Source organism: Chionomys nivalis, chromosome 24 (genome assembly GCF_950005125.1).
Source record: "Chionomys nivalis chromosome 24, mChiNiv1.1, whole genome shotgun sequence".
NCBI lineage: Eukaryota > Metazoa > Chordata > Mammalia > Rodentia > Cricetidae > Chionomys > Chionomys nivalis.
The window spans coordinates 18,872,685-18,894,963 of NC_080109.1; the positions used below are offsets into that span (position 1 = coordinate 18,872,685).

Consider the following 22,279-nt stretch of genomic DNA (forward strand, 5'->3'; position numbering starts at 1 on the left):
CAGATGCATTTCTCGATCACAGTACACAGTTCTTCGTAGGTCAGTGTACGTTCACTCTGGGTCTCAGTTGCCATTTGGAATGTTGACAGTAGATGGTCGTAGCAGAGAAAGTGTTCTGGAGACCATCACACAGCAATTAAATTCCCTGACCTGAACCTCGTGTAGCACAGGGTGGCCTTGAACGCACAGAGATCCATCTGCCTCTGTCTCCCAAGTGCTGGGATTAACGGTGTGTGCTACACTGCCTGCCCTCTATGGCTAACTAGTGGCTTAGCTCTGCCCTCTGATCTTCAGACAAACTTTATTTGTAATCTAATTACAAACAAAATATCACAACAATTAAGAAATGGTAGATTCCCTTAGGTCAGTCTAGAGTGTGCCTCTTTGTCTGTATGTGTGTGTGAGCAGACAGAAGGACAGAACAAAAGGTTGAAGAGGGTGGGAGAGGTAGGCTAGAGAAGGCAGAATGTGTCTAAGAGCACAGAGAAAAGGCTTCATCCTACAAAGGAAAACAGCTTTCCTTTCACAAAGAACAAAGGGAGGCTTTGGTGCCTTAGTTACTTGTCTATTGCCCTGACAAAGCACCATGACCAAGGCAACTTATAAAAGAAAGCATTAAATTGGGATTTTATGGTTCTAGAGGCTTCTAGTCCATGACCATCATGGCAGGGAGCATGACAACAGCTAGACAGATATGGTGTTGGAGCAGTACTTAAGAGCTTACATCTGAACTACAAGCATGAGGCAGAGAGAGATAAGTGGGAAGGGCATGGACTTTGGAAACCTCAAAGCCCACCCCTAATGACACACCTCCTCTAACAAGGCCACACCCCTTAATCCTTCCTAAAACGTCCACCAACATGGGAACAGTCATTCAAACATATGAGCCTATGGAGGTCATTCTCCTTCAAGCCGTAACACATGGGCGTATGATGTAAGGGTTGAAAACTTGAAAGAACGTCTACTATCTCCACTTCCTCTGAGGAACGAGAGTTTTGCCTGCTAGACTCTTATGAGCCCTTTGTAACCCAGGTACATAAGACAAGAGGGGCAGTGAGAGGTGCCTAGGAATATGGGATACTAGGTATGTTGGTACAGGCCTATCATCCCAGGATTTGGGAGACTGAGCAGGATGAATTTGAGTTTAAGACTAGCCCGGTTACTCAGTAGGTTCGAGGTCAGCCTGCGCTACATAGAGACCACGTCTCAAGTAAATAACTAAATCAACAATAAATCAATAAAATCGTGTTGGAACACCTGACAGGGACAGGCACAGGGAAGACCGCAAAAGCCTTCACAGGCTTGTCTGTGCAGAGATTAGAAGGCTGGAGTGTCTCCATCTTGGCAGGAGACAGAGTTCAAGAGGCAGAGACCCTATGAAATGATTGCTCGAGAGCAAATTTCCCACAGAGTGCTTCCCTGTGCCTATCGGAACAAGGGAACGACAGCCTCTCTTTGCATATCAGCTCTATCTGGATTTTCTTCCCCGCCCCCTCTTTTCTGGGCCCTTGATGCCTTCACTCTGCCAACAGAAGGGTGAACCCAAAGACCAGTTGCTAGTCCTCGTTTCCGATCGATCTGGGCTAGTGTGTGCAGCAGTTGTCTGCTTCTTTCTGCTGCTGACTTACAGGTTCTTGTATGGATAGGCACACCTTGCTCAGCCATCTGCCCATCGATGCTATGTAATAGATTTCAGTATTGGTGAATATGAACGAAGTCATAGAAACATCTGCATACAGGTTCGGGTGAAGTGTGTTTTTGCGTTCTCTGAGGTGAGTTCCTAAGAATAGGAATGGTGTGCATTGGTAATCTAAATCAAGCTAGGTTCTGGAACAGCCGGGTACAGTCATGTGCAGACAAGCAAAATAACCTTGGCCCCAAACTTTACTGTATATAAAAACTTCGAAATAGATACCAAGGATTAGGGGAGATGGTTCGGTCAGTAAAGTACTTTCCATGCAAGAATGAGAACCTGGCTCTGATTGCCAGATTCCATGCTAACAGATAATGGCTAAATAAACTACATATGGTAGGTTTAGTTTAAAATCCCAGGGCTGGGGAAGAGGAGACAATCAGATCCTGGAGCCCCCTAGCAAACCCACTGATGTATAACAGTTCCCTCCCACATTGAAACATTCCATCCTTCAGGGAAGCTCCTTAAACAGGAAAGCAAACAACTCAAATACTTCAGGAGACCCCTGAAACTGAGCAGATTCACTAGGCTCCTCCCTGCCAGAGTAAGCAATAAAAGCTGCAAAGAAGACTCCGAGACCAGACCAACTTCCAGGGAGAAGCACAAACCAGTCAGGATGCCTGAAAGAAGTTTATACCAGAGTCCCGTGGAAAGGACTCTCCAACCCGTTGATCTGCCTGCAGGCTGGGCAGGATGTCCGAGTTTCCGGCTTTTGTGAGCTGTCGTCACCCATGCTGGGTGGGCTTTCATGATGCAGCTGTCTTTGAGTTGTTTCTATAAGTTCCCGTAAGTCATCTCTCACCCATATTCTTCTAAGTAACCCCAATAAAACTCACTGGTCCAGCTTACTGGTTGGACTTTGGTGGTCAATCTGAGGGGAACAGGTGTGTGTGCTGCATTTCCCCCAAAAAACCTTAGTAACACAATACCCACCTGCCGTAACTGGAGAGTCCTCAACTAGTCAGAGACCCTGCTGCAAAATACAAAACAGGTGGGCAGTGCCTGAGAAACAACACCCAAGAGTACTCTAGCCTGTCTTAATACATACATGTACACACACACACACACACACGCACACACACACTACAAATTTCAAGAATGAAACATCAGAAAATATCTGTGAGCTCTCATTTGTCAAACACTTCTTAGATTTGGCATCTAAAACCCAATACATAACAGAAAAAAAAGTTAATAAACTAGACTTCATAAAAATAAAAACTGTTCTTCAAAAGACACAGAAACATGCCCCAGACATGGAGAAAATATTTGATTTTCTTGTCTGATAAAGAGCTTGCATCCAGCATGCGTAAAACTGACTCAAAAATCCATCACAAACAACCTAATGAAAAACATACAAAAAGTCTGAACAGACACATCACCAAAACCAATGCAACTATCAAAACCAAGCTCACCAAGCATGATCTGTCTCATTGGTCATTTGGGAAACGCTAATTAAACAACAATGAGATAGCCTACATATCTAATAAATGGCTACAGTTTTTAAAATCCTGCTGAAAATTTGTGGGACACCTGGGTCCTTGCATTACTCGTGGGAAACTAGATGGCACCTACATTGCAGAGAGCACTTGGCTTTTTCTTCTAGAGTTATACCTGCAGATGTTGAGAAACTGGAATAAGAGAATGCAGGAAGGTTTGGGACAGGTAGAAGATCCTACATCTTAATTGTGGTAACAGTTGTACAAAGTGAACACGTTTGTTAAATCGCGCACAGCTTTGACCTGATGGCTCAGTGGGTAACGGAGCCTGCTGCACAAGTTTGGAATTCTGAGCTTGATCACAGAAATGCACAAGAGAAAGCAACTCAGCAGAGTTGTCCTCTGACCTCTGCACACATCCTGTGTCATATGTACAGCAGCGGCAACAGCAACAACAACAATAATATAAAATTTTTAAAACTTACAAAATCAGAAAGGGATACATTTTTCCCATGTGAATTTTAAAGGGTTTGGAGAATGACAACAAAGGCTGCTAAGTTACTGTGACTTTAGGTAAATTGATTTTCTGTGCCTCAGTGATTTTACTCTGCACACTTAGGGTAAAATATTGTTTCCCTCCTGTTTTTGTAAGAATCGAAGATGCTGGGTCAGCTTTTGTGGGTAAAGAAGTTTACTTGCTACCAAGGCTAAGGACCTAAACTCAATGCCTGTGCCCTATATTGTGGGAGAGGAGAGTCGGTGCTGGAGAAAAACCCGTTTTCTTTTTTTTTTTTTTTTTTTTTTTTTTTGGTTTTTCGAGACAGGGTTTCTCTGTGGTTTTGGAGCCTGTCCTGGAACTAGCTCTGTAGACCAGGCTGGTCTCGAACTCACAGAGATCCACCTGCCTCTGCCTCCCAAGTGCTGGGATTAAAGGCGTGCACCACCACCGCCCGGCGAAAAACCTGTTTTCTGATCAGCACTAATGTGAGTTGTTCATGGCTAAAGCTGGGAACAGGCCATGAAATAATTTGTCAGTTCAATGACATTGGGCAGCTCACTTGTGTCTAGGAAGTAGTCTCCTGCGGCCTTCCGGTGTTTTAGGGTTAGTATTATCATGCAGTAAAAGAATTCAAATATTTAGATCTGTGGAGGATGAACCACCCTTAACCCAACAGGACACCATGACCTCCATATATCTTATAAATCATTCTGTGGAAACGTTTGGGAAGCATGAAGAGGATGCTGGGAGGATGGGCTATTGCTGTCAAAGCATTAGAAAGCTGGTAAAATGTAAGTCCAAAAGAAACTCAAATGACCACCTGTGGTGTCTATGAGCACACCAAAGTGTCTGCTTGGCCTCTGGGCTGCTTCTGTGACTCCTGTGAGCCCTTCTAACCCCATCCTTTACCTTAAAGTTCTCCAGCCCAAGGGCTTCCCTTTCCTTCCTCCAGTTTCTGATTCCTATTTTACCCTTCCAAGTTGGCCATGCTCTCTCCTGGTTCTCTTGGCTCTCTTTGTCCTCTCCGCTCTTGGTCCCCTCTCTTGCCCATCTCTCTTCCTCTCTTGCCCTCCCCCACCTCTCCTCTCACGGTCCAGTTCAGTCCACTGGTCATGTTTAGTCTGCTACTTTCTCTCCCTGCGCTGGACTGTTCCAGTTGTCTGGCTGTACTCTCCCTCATATCTAAAACAAAAACTTTCTCCTCAGCCATGCCTCAGAGTGGCCATGTCCTCATTTTCTTCAGTTTTCACACAGGATGGGAGTTTCAAGAGCCTTCCTAAGAATCAGAACTCTCTTCAGGGTAGTGTAGTTTTGCTTCTGGCTCTTTGCCCTCTGAGGCTAATCGGTGCAACTTCATGCTGTGTTTGTTCGAAGTTAGTTGTTACCTTGCATTTTGGAAGCGGATTAACCCGCCTACCCTATCCACGCAACATGGCTGCCAGAGAAGTGAATGAAAGCTGGCTTTAATAACTGCTGGTGAACACCAAGTCAACAGATGGTCAAAGCAAGAGTAGGAAGAGCAGGGTGGGTTGCTTGAATTGTCTCCATAATTAGAATCCCCAGACGTCAGGTTATTGTAGCAGAAGACAGGCTTTTCCCCTAGAAGTCTGAGACTTCCATACCCCAGGGAAGAAGGTGTGTGTGTGTGTGTGTGTGTGTGTGTGTGTGTGTGTGTACAGGTCTAAGTATCTGTGCTAATACGCAGAGGAGGATGCTTAATGCCTTCATCTTTCACTTCCCACTGTATTCCTTGAAGACAGGCTCTTTCCTGACATGGTGGGATAGGCCTTTAATCCTAGCACTCTAGAGACATCAGCAGGTGGATCTCTCTGAGTATGAGGCCATCCGGATCTCTACAGAGTGAGTTCCAGGCCCCGTTCCAGACCAGCCAGAAATATATAGTGAGGCCTTTTTGGAATAAAAATACAAAAAAAAAAAAAAAAAAAAAAGTTAAGAAAATACAGGGTCTCCCTCTCTGAAGGGGAAACTCACCATTTTTACTAGGCTGGCTGATTGGCCAGTGAGCTCTTGGGGCCTCCCCAACTCTGCCTTTCAATGCTTGGTATGCCCTACTTTTTACATGGGAGCTGGGGACTTGAACTCAGGTCCTCATGCTTGCAGAGCAGGTATTCTTACTCACCCTGGTATCTCCCCAGCCCCTTGTGCCTCAGTTTTTAATAATATATTAATACGCCCATCTCAGCTGTAAAGAGAATTCAGTCAGGAGAGCAGGGTACTAAACAATCATAAACATAGCCCTCTGCACCCGTCACAAGTGACAGGATAAAACGCACGTTTCCCTCTATGTGGTTTTGTTTCTTTCTATCTAGCATTGCATTTTGATGATAATTCCACATCTGTTCCTATAGAATTGCTCTGATCTCTGTGAAATCCCATTGCAGAGGATTGTGTGCGCTATTGTTAGACATGCGAGCTCTTTCCAAACCAAAGATTCAGCAATGACTATGTTTACAATACTTCGCTGGTCTCATATGCCTAAATAGGCCTAAGAGAGGCTCTTGTAAATAAGGAAAGTTGTTGAACTAAAGGGTGTGGACATTTCGGGGCTTTATAGACACTGCCCAGCGCCAAGGAGGTTTTTCTACTTTTACTCCCAAGAGAAGTGCACAAGGGGCTCCCTTTCCCTTCACTCCCACTAACAGGGGTCAGTGCTAAATGTTTTGGACTTAGCAGATGCAGTTTTATCACAGGACAATTAAAGGCAACTAAGCTACAGGATGTCCTTACTCCTGAAGGGCACTGAAGAAATAACTCTTCCTCTTAAAGGGGAAGTGACGCCCGTGTCCAGGGAGACAACCACAGTGAACAGCTTCGAAAATGAGCAATTGGATTTGCTTGCTCACTTCCCAGTTCTCTCTGTACTCTCATTAGGGTGCAGGCTCTGTGGGAGACATCTGGGTCTTTCTCTGTCTTCTTTTATGGCTCTATCTCCAGCTCCCAAAGCAGTGACTGACACATAGTAGGAGCTCAGTAAATACGTTAAGCCTCGGCTCGATGCCGGGGAATCTGAAATGCATTGGACTGCTCTTCCCTTTGTTGTCCAGAGTTGCTGAAGGCGGGCATGCTGATGTAGAGGTAGGCTGACATCTGTAAGGGTTTTCATCTCCTGAGCGGGCAAGGATAACTTGCCCTGAATACAGAATCTAGAAATAGATTGGGCATGTTTACTAAACCCGGAAAATATTTCTTGTAGTACCAGAAATAATTTTCCCACAGCTTCGTGCTACATCAAAATATTGAAGCTGACTGAAATTTTCCAATTCTCTACTATTGTTGTAACCTAGAAACCAATTTTTATATTATAGCACACAGAGGTGGGATAAAAACCTCCTGATGTTGGAATTCTCCTAGGTGCATTCAAATTTAAAATGTTATCATAAAATTTGGATCATTTTAAAAAGTGATTATTGATAACTATCATTGAAACTTGGGTCATAAAAAATGTACAGTTTTGAGTTATTAATCCAGCGCTTGAAAATAATCAAGGACCGAAGACTCTCCCGGACTTCCCAAGTGCCATATTTTACTGGTGAATTCTATGAAATGATCCCATCTTTAAATCTTTGGGTAAACTGGTAAGTGAGAAAAAAAATGTATTCATCAAAATTATTTTTAGTGATTTTTGAAAGCATGGGAAAGAATAGGGATTTAAATTTTTAGTTATACCTGCAGAGAAGTGATCATAAAATTCCTCTCATCCTTGTTTTATTCTCAGTCTTCCCAGATTTGCTCCAAGCCATCCCCGTGAGCATCCACATCAATATCATTCTATTCTCCATGATTCTGGTCGTCTTAACCATGGTGGGGACAGCCTTCTTCATGTACAATGCTTTTGGCAAGCCCTTTGAAACGCTGCATGGCCCACTAGGGCTATATCTCGTGAGTTTTATTTCAGGCAAGTATAAAATTCTACCTCCAAAGTCTAAGTGCTTTTTCAATGTGTCAAAAGACGCTCTACCTAAATGTAGTTATGCCATGCGTACAGTAATATTCCTGTAGTATTATATATGACAGCAAATAATGGGGAAATACTACAATTGTCTAACAATATGGAATTCACTGTATACATTACAGTAGTCTATATGAATGAATACAATCTTTACATTGTAATTTTGAAGATATAATCAAAAGGCTAACTCTTGTATCAAATTGTTAAATGAAAACAGCAGTAATATTTTACAAATATTATGAACCTGTTGGGCTATAAATACAGAAAATATACATATAAAAATTGACGGAATTGCTTATATATAGCCATATATTCTTTTACACACACACACTAATATAAAAGCTATATTTATATATGAGTGATGGATGGGGATACTTGCTAGTTGTGGTTATCTCTGAGGATTGGAACTATGGATGGTCTTAATTTTGCTCATGGTTATTAATATTTTTTCCTAAAAATATAGGTTTGTTGAGACAAGGTTTCTCTGTGTAACAGTCCTGGCTGTCCTGGAACTTGCTTTATAGACCAGGCTGGCCTCAAACTCACTGAAATCAACCCTCCTTTGCCTCCCAAGTGCTGGGGTTAAAGGCTTGAGCCATCACCGCCCACCCCAGTTATCACTATTTCTAAATGCTCACTAGTGTGCATTTATTTATTCATAATCAGAGAGATAAGAAATTTTCATCATAAAATGATAAAGGCACCCACAGATGAATGACCACATTCAGGACTGTCACTGCTTCATGTTAACTAATGCTGGTTACATCCGGGAAAGGATACAAAGGATACACTCTCCACCTAATGTTTTGATAAACGCATTCCACTTCAAAACTGGGCTGATGAAAAAGGTGTAAAATCTAGTCAGTGCCAGAGGCGCCTCTAATACACTTATTTTGAAAGAAGAAAAGAAAGATGAGAAAATGAAATCTATTTACATAATTCATGTGTGACCGCCATTCAATAGGAAGCCTCTGATTTTACACCATTCCAAACTTACGGATCAGTTCAACATTCTATTATGTTCTACTGATGGTTTCCGGGAGACTACAGCTCATACCAGCCAAAAATCTAATGGAAGTCCCTGCTGGACAGAGCCCTTGGCAGCTAGCTCTGAGGCAACCAGCACAGACTCATTCCTTTTGACACTGCTCCCTTCTCCCACACCATCCCGCTCCAGCACCAACTTGTCCAGGTGCCTGCCTAGAAAACGGAGCTCTGTGGTCAACAGGGGCTGATAGGTTTCAGAAGGCACTGTACTTGCTGCTCGTACACACTATATATACACTCAGGGTGCTCCCCGCTCACATCTTGCTAATCAAAATATTCACCCAACTAAAAGAGATTGCTCCCCACTAGGGATCCTGCTAACATTTCCTCCACATCTTTTATAGATGTGCAACACAACTTTATCACAGGAATGAGCACTCTGTGAGGGCAGTCCAAGGAATTCCCTCCTATCTGGCAAGAGCAGCTAACTTGAAGTTTACTGTATATTGTTAAAAACAAACAAACAAACAAACCAACAACAACCCTCACATGCATAGGTGAGAGAAATAAGGACCCTACTGGGACAAAATTAGCAATGCAGACCATAGAGACAGAAGGACCTGTGCCAGATAGCAACAGGCAGAAATATGGCAAAGGACTGGTTTTGAACTGAGATGAACAAGATACACTCTCAAGGTGGGATATACAAGCCAAGATAACAACTCAATCTCACAGGAAGGACAAGGGGTAAACATTTGGGGATTGTGTCACTCACTAAACATCCCAAACTGAACTGGTAGACAGTCAGTTGAGTCTGTAAGTATCCAGGTAGTAGACAAACGAGACATGATTTCAACAGAGATCTGATTTTTTTAAAAAGATTTATTTGTTTGTTTGTTGGTTTTGAGTGCTCTATCTGCATATATACCTGCACACCAGAAGAGGGCATCAGCTCTCACTCACGACAGATGTTTGTGAGCCACCATGTGGTTGCTTGGAATTGAACGCAGGACCTCTGGAAGAGCAGTCAGTGCTCTTAACCTCTAAGCCCTCAACAGAGATCTAAAGCAGGGCTGCAGAGCAGGTGAGCAGCATCCATGTCACCTGGAAACCTGTCAGCACAATGAATTCTGAGAACACAGCCCCAGAGTGACGAAATGGGAGAAGTTGGGGTGGACACACAGCTGTGCTTTAGCTTGTCCTGCAGGTGAAGCCCTTTGGCTGCAACCTCAAGATGCCCTTAGAACAGCGGTTCTCAACATTCCTAGTACTTTGGTCCTTTAATACAGTTCCTCATGTTGTGATGACCCCCCCAACCATAACATTATTTTTGTTGCTACTTCATAACTATAATTTTGCTACTGTTATAGATCATAATGTAAATATCTGTTTTCTGATGGTCTTAGGCAACCCCTATGAAAGGGTCATTCAACCCCAAAGGGGTCTTGATCCACCGATTGAGAACAGCTGAGCTGGAGGGAATTGACTAAGCAGGGGTTGGAGAACTGAAAAACCACAGTGGTGGCCTGAGGTAGCTCAGAGGGTAATTTCTGGAAGTACCTACCATTCCTAGGGTTGGGGAAAGAACCTGAAGACTTCTTTAACTGACCTGAAATAGAGGGGCCCCGAGGTCACTGGGCCTCAGACCTCAAAGAGCTGCCTCTCTTCAGAACACTAGCAGAGGATTCTGGAAGTGTGGAATGATGCCGAAAGTCCCAACTGCTACCAGTGGAAAAGTGCTGCTCCCATGGCCTTGCTGCCAGGAGTTCCAGGCCATCTGGAAAGAGCAGGCCTTCCCTAGTCATTCTGAACACAAAGTAACTAACCAGCTGACGAGACAAAACAAGTGTGGTGATCTTGTCCCAGCCTCATAAAGTATAGGACAGAAAAGCTGGTTGTGGAGAGACACTTGCACGTCTACAGACCCGGGTACCTACTGCACCGTCTCTGGGTGAAATTCAGAAGAGGAGCCCATGTGGAGACAAATTGACAGTTCTGATGGATGGCCTAACTAGCAGTGTCTGAAAATCAAGATGTCTCCAAGAATACTGGGTTCGATCCAAGTCCCAGATCTGACCTTGGCCTCCAGCCAAGTGTGATGTAAAGGAGAACCTGGGCACACAAATGCACACCGGAACAATCAGTCCCGAGCTCACGCTGTATCTTAATTCATATTGAATTTGGAAGTGCAGGTATTTGATAAAGCGTGGTGAATCAATAACAGGGTGGGATGGGGGCAGAGGGAGAAGGGCAGGAGTCGTGTCCACAGCAGTCTCTTGCAAAGGTCCAGAGTTCACCGAGAAGTCAGCTTCTGAAACCCCAGTCCTCATTTTAACAGCAAAAATTGTTGGTCATTAAAAAGAAGCTGTACAAAATGAGGATCAGAAGGACAGACAGATAGCCAGGTGGCAGCCTTTAGGGGTAAACAGGGCTCTCAAAGCATAAACCACCTCATTCTCTTTAAGTCCATACAGGGAACCCAGGAGTCCCTAAAGTTTGGAAAATGTTTAACTCCATTTGTACCTTTCATTCAGACCCCAGTTCTAAATCCTGATTGTGTCAAGGTAAATTTTTAGAGGTTTTTTTTTTTTTTTTTTTTTTTTTTTAATCACAAACTCTTTAAATAGGAGTAGTCAACACGAATATTCACAGAACAGTGACTGTGTTAGGGTCGTTAATTTTAAGTGAGTCACATTCCATTAGGAGACACCCAGGGGCTTCTCCCTTCACTGGGTTCCTTCCCATTTCCCTCACCCTTGTGCCCAGCTCAGGAATCTGTCCTCATTGGTGCTGCCACGCTCCCTGAGCCTCCTCTTTTCCTTCCTCTCATCCCCATGCACCTCCAACTTTTCTCTGTCCTCCACAGTTCTTCATGCTGAAGTCACATGAGGCCGTCTTTGAGATGTCTACTTCCTGTCTAGGTACAGACTCATACCTTATGACTTGAGCCATGAGGAAAGAAGAAAGAGAGGGGGGAGAGAATGTTGTCTTTCAATTCTCTATTAGGAGCTTGTCAGTTCTTCAGAACAAAGGAGGCAGAAAAGGAAAAACCATGCCCATGGCTGCCGCCACCACTGTAGCTCACTGATGCTTACAGCCCAAGATCCTGCACCCCTCTCTCCTCTCCTTAGAGATTCCAGTATCATCTGTATGCCTCGGCCGTCTCGGGATACCATTCCTGGCCACTGTCATTCTTGCAAATCAGTTCATTTGCTTTCTTCTCTAGTCTCTTACAAGCTGCTTTTAAGAAACCTTTTCCCCAGTGTAAGATTTAGGTAATACCTTAATGGGCCCCCATAGTCCATCTGGGGCATAAGAATCCCCCGAAGAGCTTTCTAAAATTGCTGAAGCCAGCTCCCTACCATGTCAATTAAGCTGGAGGCTACAGGGTGGGGATTTGGGCACTGCTTTGGATTTGGGCTTAGCTTTTTCAAAGGAAGCTATCGGAATTGGCAGCCCGCGTTGAGGCTCAGTGCCACAGGTGCCTTCACCGAGTTTCTTAGGCAGACAGAATGCTTGCTAATGCCAGTCCTTGTAAAGGGGGTGCTGGTGACTCCACAGTGAAGCTAGTGCAGGGTCTTGCCTTTGGGGAGCCTGCAGCCTACTGGGAGAGTCAAGTGAAAGCATATGCAAAATCAAGCCAGGTGGTGGTGGTGCACGCCTTTAATCCCAGCACTCGGGAGGTAGAGGTAGGCAGATCTGTGGGTTCGAGACCAGCCTGGTCTACAGTGTGAATTCCGGACAGCCAGGACTGTTATACAGAGGAGAGCCTAACTCGGGGTGGGGTGGGGGGAAGTGTATGTGAACAATTGAATAACCGCTTGTTGCCCTTCTTCTAAAAGTGGTAAACAGGTTACGCAGACATTGCAAGCAGGGACCTGGCTTTGAGCTTCTGGAAGAGGGGAAGTCTCCTCCCAATGACTGAGTTGCTGAGAAGTCTCTAGAGCCATGGAGAGATGCACACAAGACCCTGGGGAAAGAGAGTTCTATGGAAGAAGAGAAAGCAAACCCACACTGCTAGAGGGATAGACAGCAAGAAGAAATGTACATTCATTAATTAAAATGTTTGATGGAGTTAGGGAGATCACATGATATAGTTAATACTAGAGCTTAAAATCTCTGTTAAGTATTTTAGAGTGGATTTTAATTGCTGCGTGCTTTTGAAACTTTTAAGGTATCTGATAGATTTACCTCTTTAAGCAATGTCTGGTCGAAAACAATGCTACTGTCTTGGAGATGGAAAGAGAATAAAAAAACAAATTCTGAAAGCAGATCCAAAGCATTTCGCAGGGAGCTTACACAATTAAATAATTGGCAGTGGCATTTGCTGCGGCAAGCAGGCAGAGAGGGCGGGGCCAAGGGTTACAGTTTAGAGAGAGGCACTTATTTCTAGGAACCAAATGGTCCATTTGGGGTGTGTCAGTTCTAAGATGCTCTGAGATATCCAAGTACAGGTGTTATGGAGACAGGTGGATACATGAATCTAGAGTTCATAGGGCAGGTTTAGATGAAAGAATTACATTTAAGTGTTGCCAGGGTATAGGAATTATGTAGAATGAAAATGGGGGGGGGGTTACTGAGAAAAAATTGGTCAAGATTAACCCCTGAAAGAAACCTTGAGTAGCTTCTGGGATTGGAGAGGAAGGGGATATTGAGGTAGCAAAGGAATATTGAGAGAAGGGTACCGGGACAACTGTGGTGCTTAAAGGTAAGAAAAGAATGTTTCAAGACCGCAGCCACCATTGAGAGTCTAATAAAGGTGGCCTCCTGTGCAAGAAGCTGGAGAAAAAGAAAAAAGAAAAAAAACAGAGAAAGACTGATAATACAGGGGTGGGAGGATACAAAGATCCAAGTTCAGGAGGTGGAGAGAAAGAGGAACCACAGAAGAGGGAGCTGTGACTAGCGCTCGGAGGTGACTAGCCCCCCATACTTTCACATCAGCACACAGACATTTGAGCATACTGCATTCATTTCTATTAAACTCTCAGGGCTGCAAAAGAGCCTTAGCCAGACCTTCGTGTGGAAGACATGCCGTGGACCGTTGGCAGAAAGCCCCCGTGGTCTAGGGATAGTCTCTGCAGTTGGCATGGCACTTCTCAGGCCTCTGTGGGAGGATGCAAAGCACCCAAATCTGGGCTTGCTGTGATGGTATTGATGGCATGTGTCTTGAGTTCCTCCAAGCAAGACAAACAGATACAATTTCTGCCTCCTAATACAGGCCCAATTAATTATGATTACAGCTATGGCACAGAACAAAAATAAACACAGTCATATCTGAAACATGAAGACAGGAAAAATAAAGAACAGCATAAAAATAGAAGGACTCTTACACTGCACACAGATTCAGTGTTAATACCACCCTCGCCTCTCCAACCTCTGCAATGCCCGCAGGACATAATAGTCAGCAATTGGCGAATTGAGAACAATGTGCACCTTTTTCTATCTCAGTCATCATGAAGGTGATGTTTTCCAAGAGTCTGAGAAAGATTCAGGGACGTCTAGCCGTGGAAAAGCCAGGACTGAAACTATCCTACTAGGTTCTGCACAGACCGCAGAACAGAAACCAAAGAAGGAAAGAAGTAGGGGTACGCCCATGATGGCAGTGGGCATGGGAGTTCATTTCCAAGTGCAGGAGAGCAGTGAAGGGCCAGGATTGTCAGGGGCTTTTGCTTTCAGATCACCAATGTCAAGGAGCATAGGCAAGGATGCATTCAACTTCTTTTCTGTCACAATTACTGGGACTCTTGTCCTATTCGGAAAGCATATCTTCCTTTCTGTTTTGTTGAGCATCAAAGCCCAAGTCCTTACCACAGCCCCAAAGCATCACTGCTGTGTGAACTATGGAAATGCATGGCTGTGGCTCAGAATATGTACTATGTCTGACTTCTGCCACTCTGCCTCTCCTCTTTGCTTAACATTCCTGGCTCCCTTTTCACACATGGTTGTCCTCTCTTTGAAATACCATTCATTCAACATATTCTCTCTTCTCTCTCTCTCTCTCTCTCTCTCTCTCTCTCTTTCTCTCTCTCTCTCCCCCCCTCTCTCCACTATCTCTCTCCTCTCTCTTCTCTCTCTCCACTATCTCTCTCCTCTCTCTCTCTCTCTCTCTCTCTCTCTCTCTCTCTCTCTCTCCCCTCTCTCTCTCTCTCTCCTCTCTCCTCTCTCCTCTCTCTTCTCTCTCTCCACTATCTCTCTCTCCTCTCTCTCTCTCTCTCTCTCTCTCTCTCTCTCTCTTCTCTCTCTCCTCTCTCTCCTCTCTCTCCTCTATTTATCTCCTCTCTCTCCTCTCTCTCCTCTCTCTCTCCTCTCTCTCTCTCCTTCTCCCTTCTTCTCTCGCACTTCCTTCAGGATCTATGGGATTCTTACCTTCATAAGCACTCCCTGCACGTTCTACCTTTCTGTCCTTCCTGCCTGCTTTATTTTATTCTCCTTGGCACATATCACACTCTGCTCAGCTATGGAATATACTTACTTTGTCATTGCATCTCTCCACTGTGTCTACCAACACAGCTTCCTGGGAAGGAAAGCTGTCTTAAGTCTTGTTTGGTTTAGTCATGTATGCTTGGTGCCCAGCATAGTGCAGTAACGATGCAATGCTTGTGGAATGAAAGAATAAAGGAAAGCCAGCCCTGCATATCTACCAGCAACAACGACTTTCTTTTTAAAACACCGTTTGCATTAAGCATTGTGAGTTTTGGACCCTGCTCAACAAGATGACACTGGGAAAACTCAGGGAATTGTGGGCTGTTTAGCCACCTACTGCTGAAGACAGGGGAGGCTCAGCTTAGCTGATGCCGTTCCTTTCCCTGCATCTCTGTTCTGTGGAACCACCTAACCTAATTGCTTGTTAGCATAATCTCAAATTTTGCTCCTTGGTATCGGCTCCATTTTCTCATCCCCTGACTCGCTTTCTCTGTGGTGACCACGGTCCTCTGAAGCCCCGTGGAAGCAGAAAGCTTTGACCTGGGAATGAAACCATTCCTGGGACTTCACCTTCAGTGAGACTGTATAAAGTCCCAGGCAATCAACACCCCACCTATGAAGTTGTGCATGCCCCACACTTGCTTTGAATCGTTCGGTAGTTGAAAGAAGTACCTGTCCGTTTGTCGTTCTAGGTCAGACAGACAGTGTCTGTCCTCTTTGTCACTTAAGAGAGACTTGAGAAACTGTGTTTTCATTCTGAATGTGTTGGCTATTGCTTTCAAAGGAACTGGCATTCTAACTTACTATTCTCCAAAATATAAGCGTAGTGCTAATAGGGATATTTCTGAATTTCTTCCCCCACAAAGACTTCATCCCACAGCACCCTGGAGACCTACACACCCTGGCAGATGTTCTCATCTGAAAACATAGTTAAGCTCAGGACCAAGCAACAGAAAAAGCAACTTTCTTAATGGCTGTGAGCTGTTGTACTGGCTAGCTTTGTGTCAGCTTGGCGAAGCTAGCGTCACAGAGAGGAAGCAGCCTCAGTTGAGGGAATGCCTCCATGAGATTTTCTCAATTAGTGATCAGTGAGGGAGGTCTCAGCAGTAGGTGATGACCTTCCTGGGCTGCTGGTTCATGGTTCTCTAAGAAAGCAGGCTGAGTAAGGCAGGGGAAGCAAGCCAAGTGAGCAGCTCTCTTCCGTGGCCTCTGCATCAGCTCCTGCCTCCAGGTTCCTGCCCTGCTCGAGTTTCTGTTCTGTCTTCCTCCACTGATGGTCTCTGATCTGGTAAACCCATTCCTCCCCAACTTCCTTTTCGGCCATGGTGTTTTGACGCAGCAAGAGAAACCCTAAGACACCTATGTTCCCTGCAGTGTTGGGCCTGCAGACAGACAACACCTAACTCGGCTCTCCTGGGCAGCTGCCAGATGAGAATCACCGGTATGCAGTGGCTAGCCCATGGTGAATGTTTGTTCGTGTCTGCTCATTTGTGGCATGACAGCCCTATAAGTCAGCTATTTTATTCAGTCAGAAATTACATTAGTAATCAAAGCCATTAAAAGCGGGGAGTAAAAGCACAGCACCATCCAGATGGTGGGGAAGTCAGACAGACGAAAGGAATGCGGCTGTGGTCATTGTGTGCGATGCCGGGCTGCAAACGTGGGCCTTGCCCCTGGTTGGTTTCCAAATTCTAGTGTGAGTGTGGCTAGCAGGCTTCCAAAGTCTGGTCCATTCTAACTTCCCTGTGAGTCCAGCAGTGAGGATCAGATGGACAGACACGCCGGGGGCCTGTCGCAGTAGCTCCAGCTGAGCTAGGGAATTTGATGTACATGTTCACTGGGACAAAAGAGGAGAGAGACCGGCAAATCTAATTCTACCATGTGTGAGGCCTTGGGAGCATACGAGTGAAAATCCATATGCTGTGAGTTTAAACATTTATGTTTAAAGTTAATTAAACTATTCAATTCAATATGCTGAGTTTTTCTTCCTCCAGAACCACCCCTCCAGAAGGACCTAGGTGGGCGTCTCAATTTAGAATTATTGACTGCTGTGAACTCTGCCCGTGAGTCAGTGATGGAAGCACCATGGGCTCCCGTTCAGTCTACTTCCCTTCCTAGGTTGGCTTCATTTCATTTAGAAAGGGCTTTGAGTATATATTGAGGCGATATCATTGAGCTGCATATCAAATGGCTATTCATGAGACATTCACAGTGTTCAGGGATATATAACAGTAGCCACCAACACGTTCTTGGAAGGACTGACCCTGACCAGATGACCCTGCAGCCTAGATATAGGCTCAGCCCTGTGGGGGCAAGAGCTCTATGGTTCCCACAATGTAGTTTGTAATTCAGGCCTGTTTTCCACGTGGACATGTTCTACTGACTTCAAGCACACCCTTTGTTAAGGGAGGGAGAGCTTTCTAAAGAGGAATAAAGCAAATCCCTCTACATAGGGGACAGGACTTAGAGGCCCTTCTTGCTGGGATAGGGAATCATTTTGGAAATGTGACAAGCCCGGTTCTCCCTATCTCTCACGTCTCTCAGCCCACCTTTCTCCACACACAACCCAAGCAGCCAGGCCACACAGCAAAAGCCTTCATCCGTGTCTTTTGGTGGGTAAGTCATAAATAGTTATCCTTGATCCCAGATCTCTTTGATGGAGGTGGACAAAGAGAAGCAAAAATACCTCCCGTTCACACTGGGCTGTTTCCCTTCAGGAATCACAGGCAGGCTGTCAGGGTTCTGCCTCAGACTCCATCCTCTGACCTCAAGATGAGAAAGTTCACTGTGGTCAAACCCTCAAACCCAGAATCTCGAGGGAAATGCCAGATCACTCTCTTAGCCACATAAGCTGGCCGGTTTCTCGGGGATCTTCATGAGGAGACCCAGTGTCTCAAGATGTGCGGGTGACTTATCTGAAAAGCAGGCTCGCCGAGACACTGTCCCTTTAACAAAGGATCCCTTTAAAATATTTAACGACCCGAAAAGGAAACCGAACTTGAATTTTCCTTTCAGGCACTGAGGAAATCGTGTTTCTCTCCTGTCTGAAACTCACCATCTCCTCAGACAAAGAAAACTCTTAGAGTAACAGCGATGGCAGTTTCGCTACAATTTTCAGATAAAAGATAAAGAGAAAACAGCATCGCGGCCTTTTTGTTAGCATCTAAGAATAAGGGAATAATATGGCTTGCAAGGGGAGAGCTCTGGTTTGAAGCTGGGAATACGAAAATAGTTAGGCTGACAAATCTCACAAAGGAATCTTCTCAGCGACCAGGCTGAGGAGGGTGGGAAGGAAGTGTCAGGAAAGCGATAGCCTTCGGCTATTTGTGTGGTATGATGATGGCTGATTTGATGGAGCCAGCCCTGGGTGGAAGGCTTTCTTTCTCTTTCTCTTTCTCTTTCTCTTTCTCTTTCTCTTTCTCTTTCTCTTTCTCTTTCTCTTTCTCTTTCTCTTCTCTGTCTCTATCTCTTTCTCTTTCCCTTCTTTCTCTTCCTCTTCTTCTCTCCCTCCTCGCTTTGTCCCCTTCTGTCTACCTGCCTCTTTCTCCTTTATTTTTTTCATGAAATCCTCCTGCCTCAACCTCGCAAGTGTTAGGATGACAGCTGTGTTTCTGTGAAGTCCCAAAGCACCTTCCCTGTCCATACCTGCTCCTCTTCCTAACCATCAGTTATCAGTCTATCTGTGCTACAATCCAGGGCTGCCTTTGGAGAGGCTATGGGGACATGTGCTCATACTTACTGTCTCCTCCCACACAGCCTAGCCTTCCTTTGTGAACCAGCTTTTTCTATAGATACCCCTGAGGACGCTGCCTGCCCCTCAGCATTAGCGCCCTGCCTTCCCTGCTGTGTCTGTCACTCACCTCGATGAGATTATAATTGTTGCTACACTACGTAACTCATCATGTTCTCTTTGAGAGCAGAGACCATGGATGTTTTCTTTCAAGTTCAAATCCTCATTGTTATCCTGTGCCTGCCTTATACTATGTCTAACTGAAAAAAAAAAAAAAAGAATGAGTGAATTAATAAAAGGGAACTTTTTATTAATAAAACCACTATGCTGCTGTTCTCATAGTATTTGAAGTAACTGAAATCAAAGAATAAAAAGAGTTGTATGCTTAATTGACAATAATCTTACTTAAGGGAATAAGACACTTTATTATGGCTTTGGATATAGTAAGGTTTTTGAGGTGTGAGGTGGGGCAGGACAGCAGTTGATGATTAAGAAGGAAAAGTGGCTGGAGAGGTGACTCAGTGGTTAAGAACGCTTCCTGTTCTTGCAAAGGACTCAGGTTCAATACCCAGCACCTACATGGTGACTCACACTATTTGGAACTCCAGTCTTTGGGAATCCGACACCTTATCTGTCCCTCCTGAACACCAGACACACACTTGGTGCACAGACATATATGTGAGCCAAATACACATACAATATAATAAAATAAATGATCTTTAAAAAGCTTGCAAGAAACATAAAGGAATATATAAACATCATAGAACAAGCTATTAATTGATCATCTGTGTGTATCAATTACGATGTCAATAGCTAATCATTAAATCTCTACCTACTGCAGATGATGTAACCACAGATGCAATTTGGGGATTCAGATCCCCTTATTTCATATATTAAGAGTAGGATTTGGGTTTAAACTCGTCTGGTCTGAGCAGAGTCAGAAAGCCGTCTCAGCCAATCACCTGCTACTAGGAACTGCGTGGTGGCAGTCTGAATCGAGCAGCAGCCATAGAAGCTCTCGGGAGTTTGGCCTATCCAACCTGCTCCAGGTCCAGCCCCACTTGCTACCTGCTTCTGTCCCTGAGGCCATCCACCTGAAGTGGGGAGGGGGAAGAGAATAGGGAGGCAAGTTCCCCTTTTTCATCCTCAGGACAGAAGATGACCACAGATCAGTTTCCAGAACCCAGGTAGAATGGAGCAGCCCTTTCAGGCAGGGGTCACACGCAGCCTCCAGTTCCGTAGAGTGACAGGTGAAATCACAGAAGTGAGGGAAGCAATAGAAATAGAAAATGTCTTCACATGTTGGCATTTAGAGTTTAAAGTCCAGGGATAGCCTGGTGGCTGCATGTGTCTGGAATTCAGATTGTGCTTCCTTGTTTTGCAATAGCACATGGCTTCTATTTCTTTCTCAATGAGTGTGTGCTTGCTTGTGTGTGGAGGTTCATTGAGTGAGTGTCTGTGCATGCATGTGTATAGAGGCTCACGTGTGCATGCATGTGTGTGGAGGCTTAGGTGTGCATGCATGTGTGTGGAGGCACATTGAGTGAATATGTGTACATGCACATGTGTTGAGGCTCATGCATGCATGCATGTGTGTGGAGGCTCATGTGTGCATGCATGTCTGTTGAGGACTGTGCGTGCATGCATGTGTGTGGAGGCTCATTGAATGAGTGTCTGTGCATGCATGTGTGTGGAGGCTCATTGAATGAGTGTCTGTGCATGCATGTGTGTGGAGGCTCATGTGTTCATGCATTGTGTGAAGGATCATTGAATGAGAATGTGTGCATTCCTCTGTATGGAGGCCCAAGGTTGATGGTGGGAATCAGCTTTGATCTTGCTTGCATCTTATTCTTTGCGGTAGGGCCTCTTGCTTAAATCCAGGGTTCACAGACATGACTAGTCTTGTTGGCATGCTTGCTCTGGGGATGCCAGCCTTTACCTTCTAAGCAGGAATTACCGGGTAATTCCACCCTGCCAGATGTGGGCTCTGGGGATCCGAACCCTGGGCCTCATACTTGCACAGCGGCTACTTTAATCAGAGTGCTCTCTCTCCCCTGTCCCATGGCTTCCATTTATGATGCCACCCGGATCAAAATGTCCCCAGAAGACATTGCGAGAAGGCATGAGGGAGGTGGCACTTCTCTGCTTCTCCACCTCAAGTACCCTCGTCTCATCTGAATAATGCTGACTTTATTTAAGGTGGGCACACACCCAGTTGAAAATCTGAATTTGGCTACAGAAAGGAGATGCTCTTGGTCAATGACATTTTATCAATAGCTGCCTTTGTCCCGGGTACTCATCAGGGCAGTGGTGGCAGTTGAAAGCTGGAGGGGTCATGGTACCCTTCTATGGGGAAACCTGGGACTTCTCCCAAGGGTTTGCATAACTGACATTTATCTTGTGTCCCCTGTGAAGTATAGAGGAATGCGTTCTCTTGAAGCTACTAGCAGTCGGAGTTTGTCACCATGTTTTGAAGGTGCAGTGAGGTCAGCTTGATTCTAACTGCCCTGTTCAAGCCATCACTGTCCCCTCCCTGCACGAACCTGCCTTGGTTACGGCCACACCCCAAGTGCTACCAATCACTGACTGGAGAATCATGAGCACCTTTTTCCAGCAGTATTATTTTGGAGAAGAATGCAAATGGGGATGGTGTTTGACATGCTGTCTTTGCTTTACTCCTTGATGTTCTCTCTGGACCCTGACAATCAGGTGATGTTTGTGCTAACGTCTTGTTTGTTCCTTGTGTTGCAGGCTCCTGTGGCTGTCTTGTCATGATATTGTTTGCCTCTGAAGTGAAAATCCACCGCCTGTCGGAAAACATCGCAAACTTTAAAGAAGGGACCTATGCTTACAAGACGCAAAATGAAAACTATACCACCTCGTTCTGGGTGGTCTTCATTTGCTTTTTTGTTCACTTTTTGAATGGGCTCCTGATACGGCTTGCTGGATTTCAGTTCCCATTTGCAAAATCTAAAGACACGGAGACTACTAATGTGGCTTCAGACTTAATGTACTGAAATTTAAATATCTCCATAATTCCTCAATAAGGGAATGGACTCGCTTTGGCCACGTTTCAGTACGGTTAATTTCATCGGTGCATTTAGACTTCTTAAGCACCAAGCCCCCGCCCCCTTCAGTTATGTTTACAGGCTATGTAGTAGGGATTCCAGCTAGAAAATAACAGAGGCAGAGGGTGGCTTCGGAATGTTGCTTTGTCTGGTGGTTAACTGCTAGCACAGTTAGTCCACAGCAGCTGGATAGATGGACAGATGTTTCCTCATGGAGATGTTTACTCATGGAAGGGTGAGATGCATGGCCCACCAAGGAGTACGCCACAGGCTCTCGGAATATCTTTTAATAAAGCAGATGTTATTTCTCGACATATTCGTTGTCACAGATCCCGGAAAGCGGAGGTGAAGCTGGCGTCCTAAAGTGATAGTGCCCTGAATCTTTGCAAGGGTTCTTTGTGATGGTTTGTTTAAGGCATGACATTGTGACTATGTCGGTCAAAACTAGAAAACCTTTACAAACAAGCCAGCCA

General features: G+C 44.9%; 1 protein-coding gene across 2 annotated transcripts in view; it reads left to right on the forward strand.

Annotated features, from left to right (window-relative positions):
• Nucleotides 1–22,051, forward strand: part of Clrn1 (clarin 1) — a 34,535-nt gene extending 12,484 nt beyond the window's left edge. The window contains exons 2-3 of one of the 2 annotated variants that reach the window (XM_057756847.1): nt 7,365–7,544; nt 21,490–22,051. In XM_057756847.1, coding sequence (XP_057612830.1) covers nt 7,365–7,544; nt 21,490–21,755 — 446 coding nt within the window. In that variant the 3' untranslated portion in view covers nt 21,756–22,051. The remainder of the gene's footprint in view (nt 1–7,364; nt 7,545–21,489) is intronic. The other variant, XM_057756848.1, reaches the window with a different exon arrangement.
• The last annotated feature ends 228 nt before the right edge of the window (nt 22,052–22,279 follow it).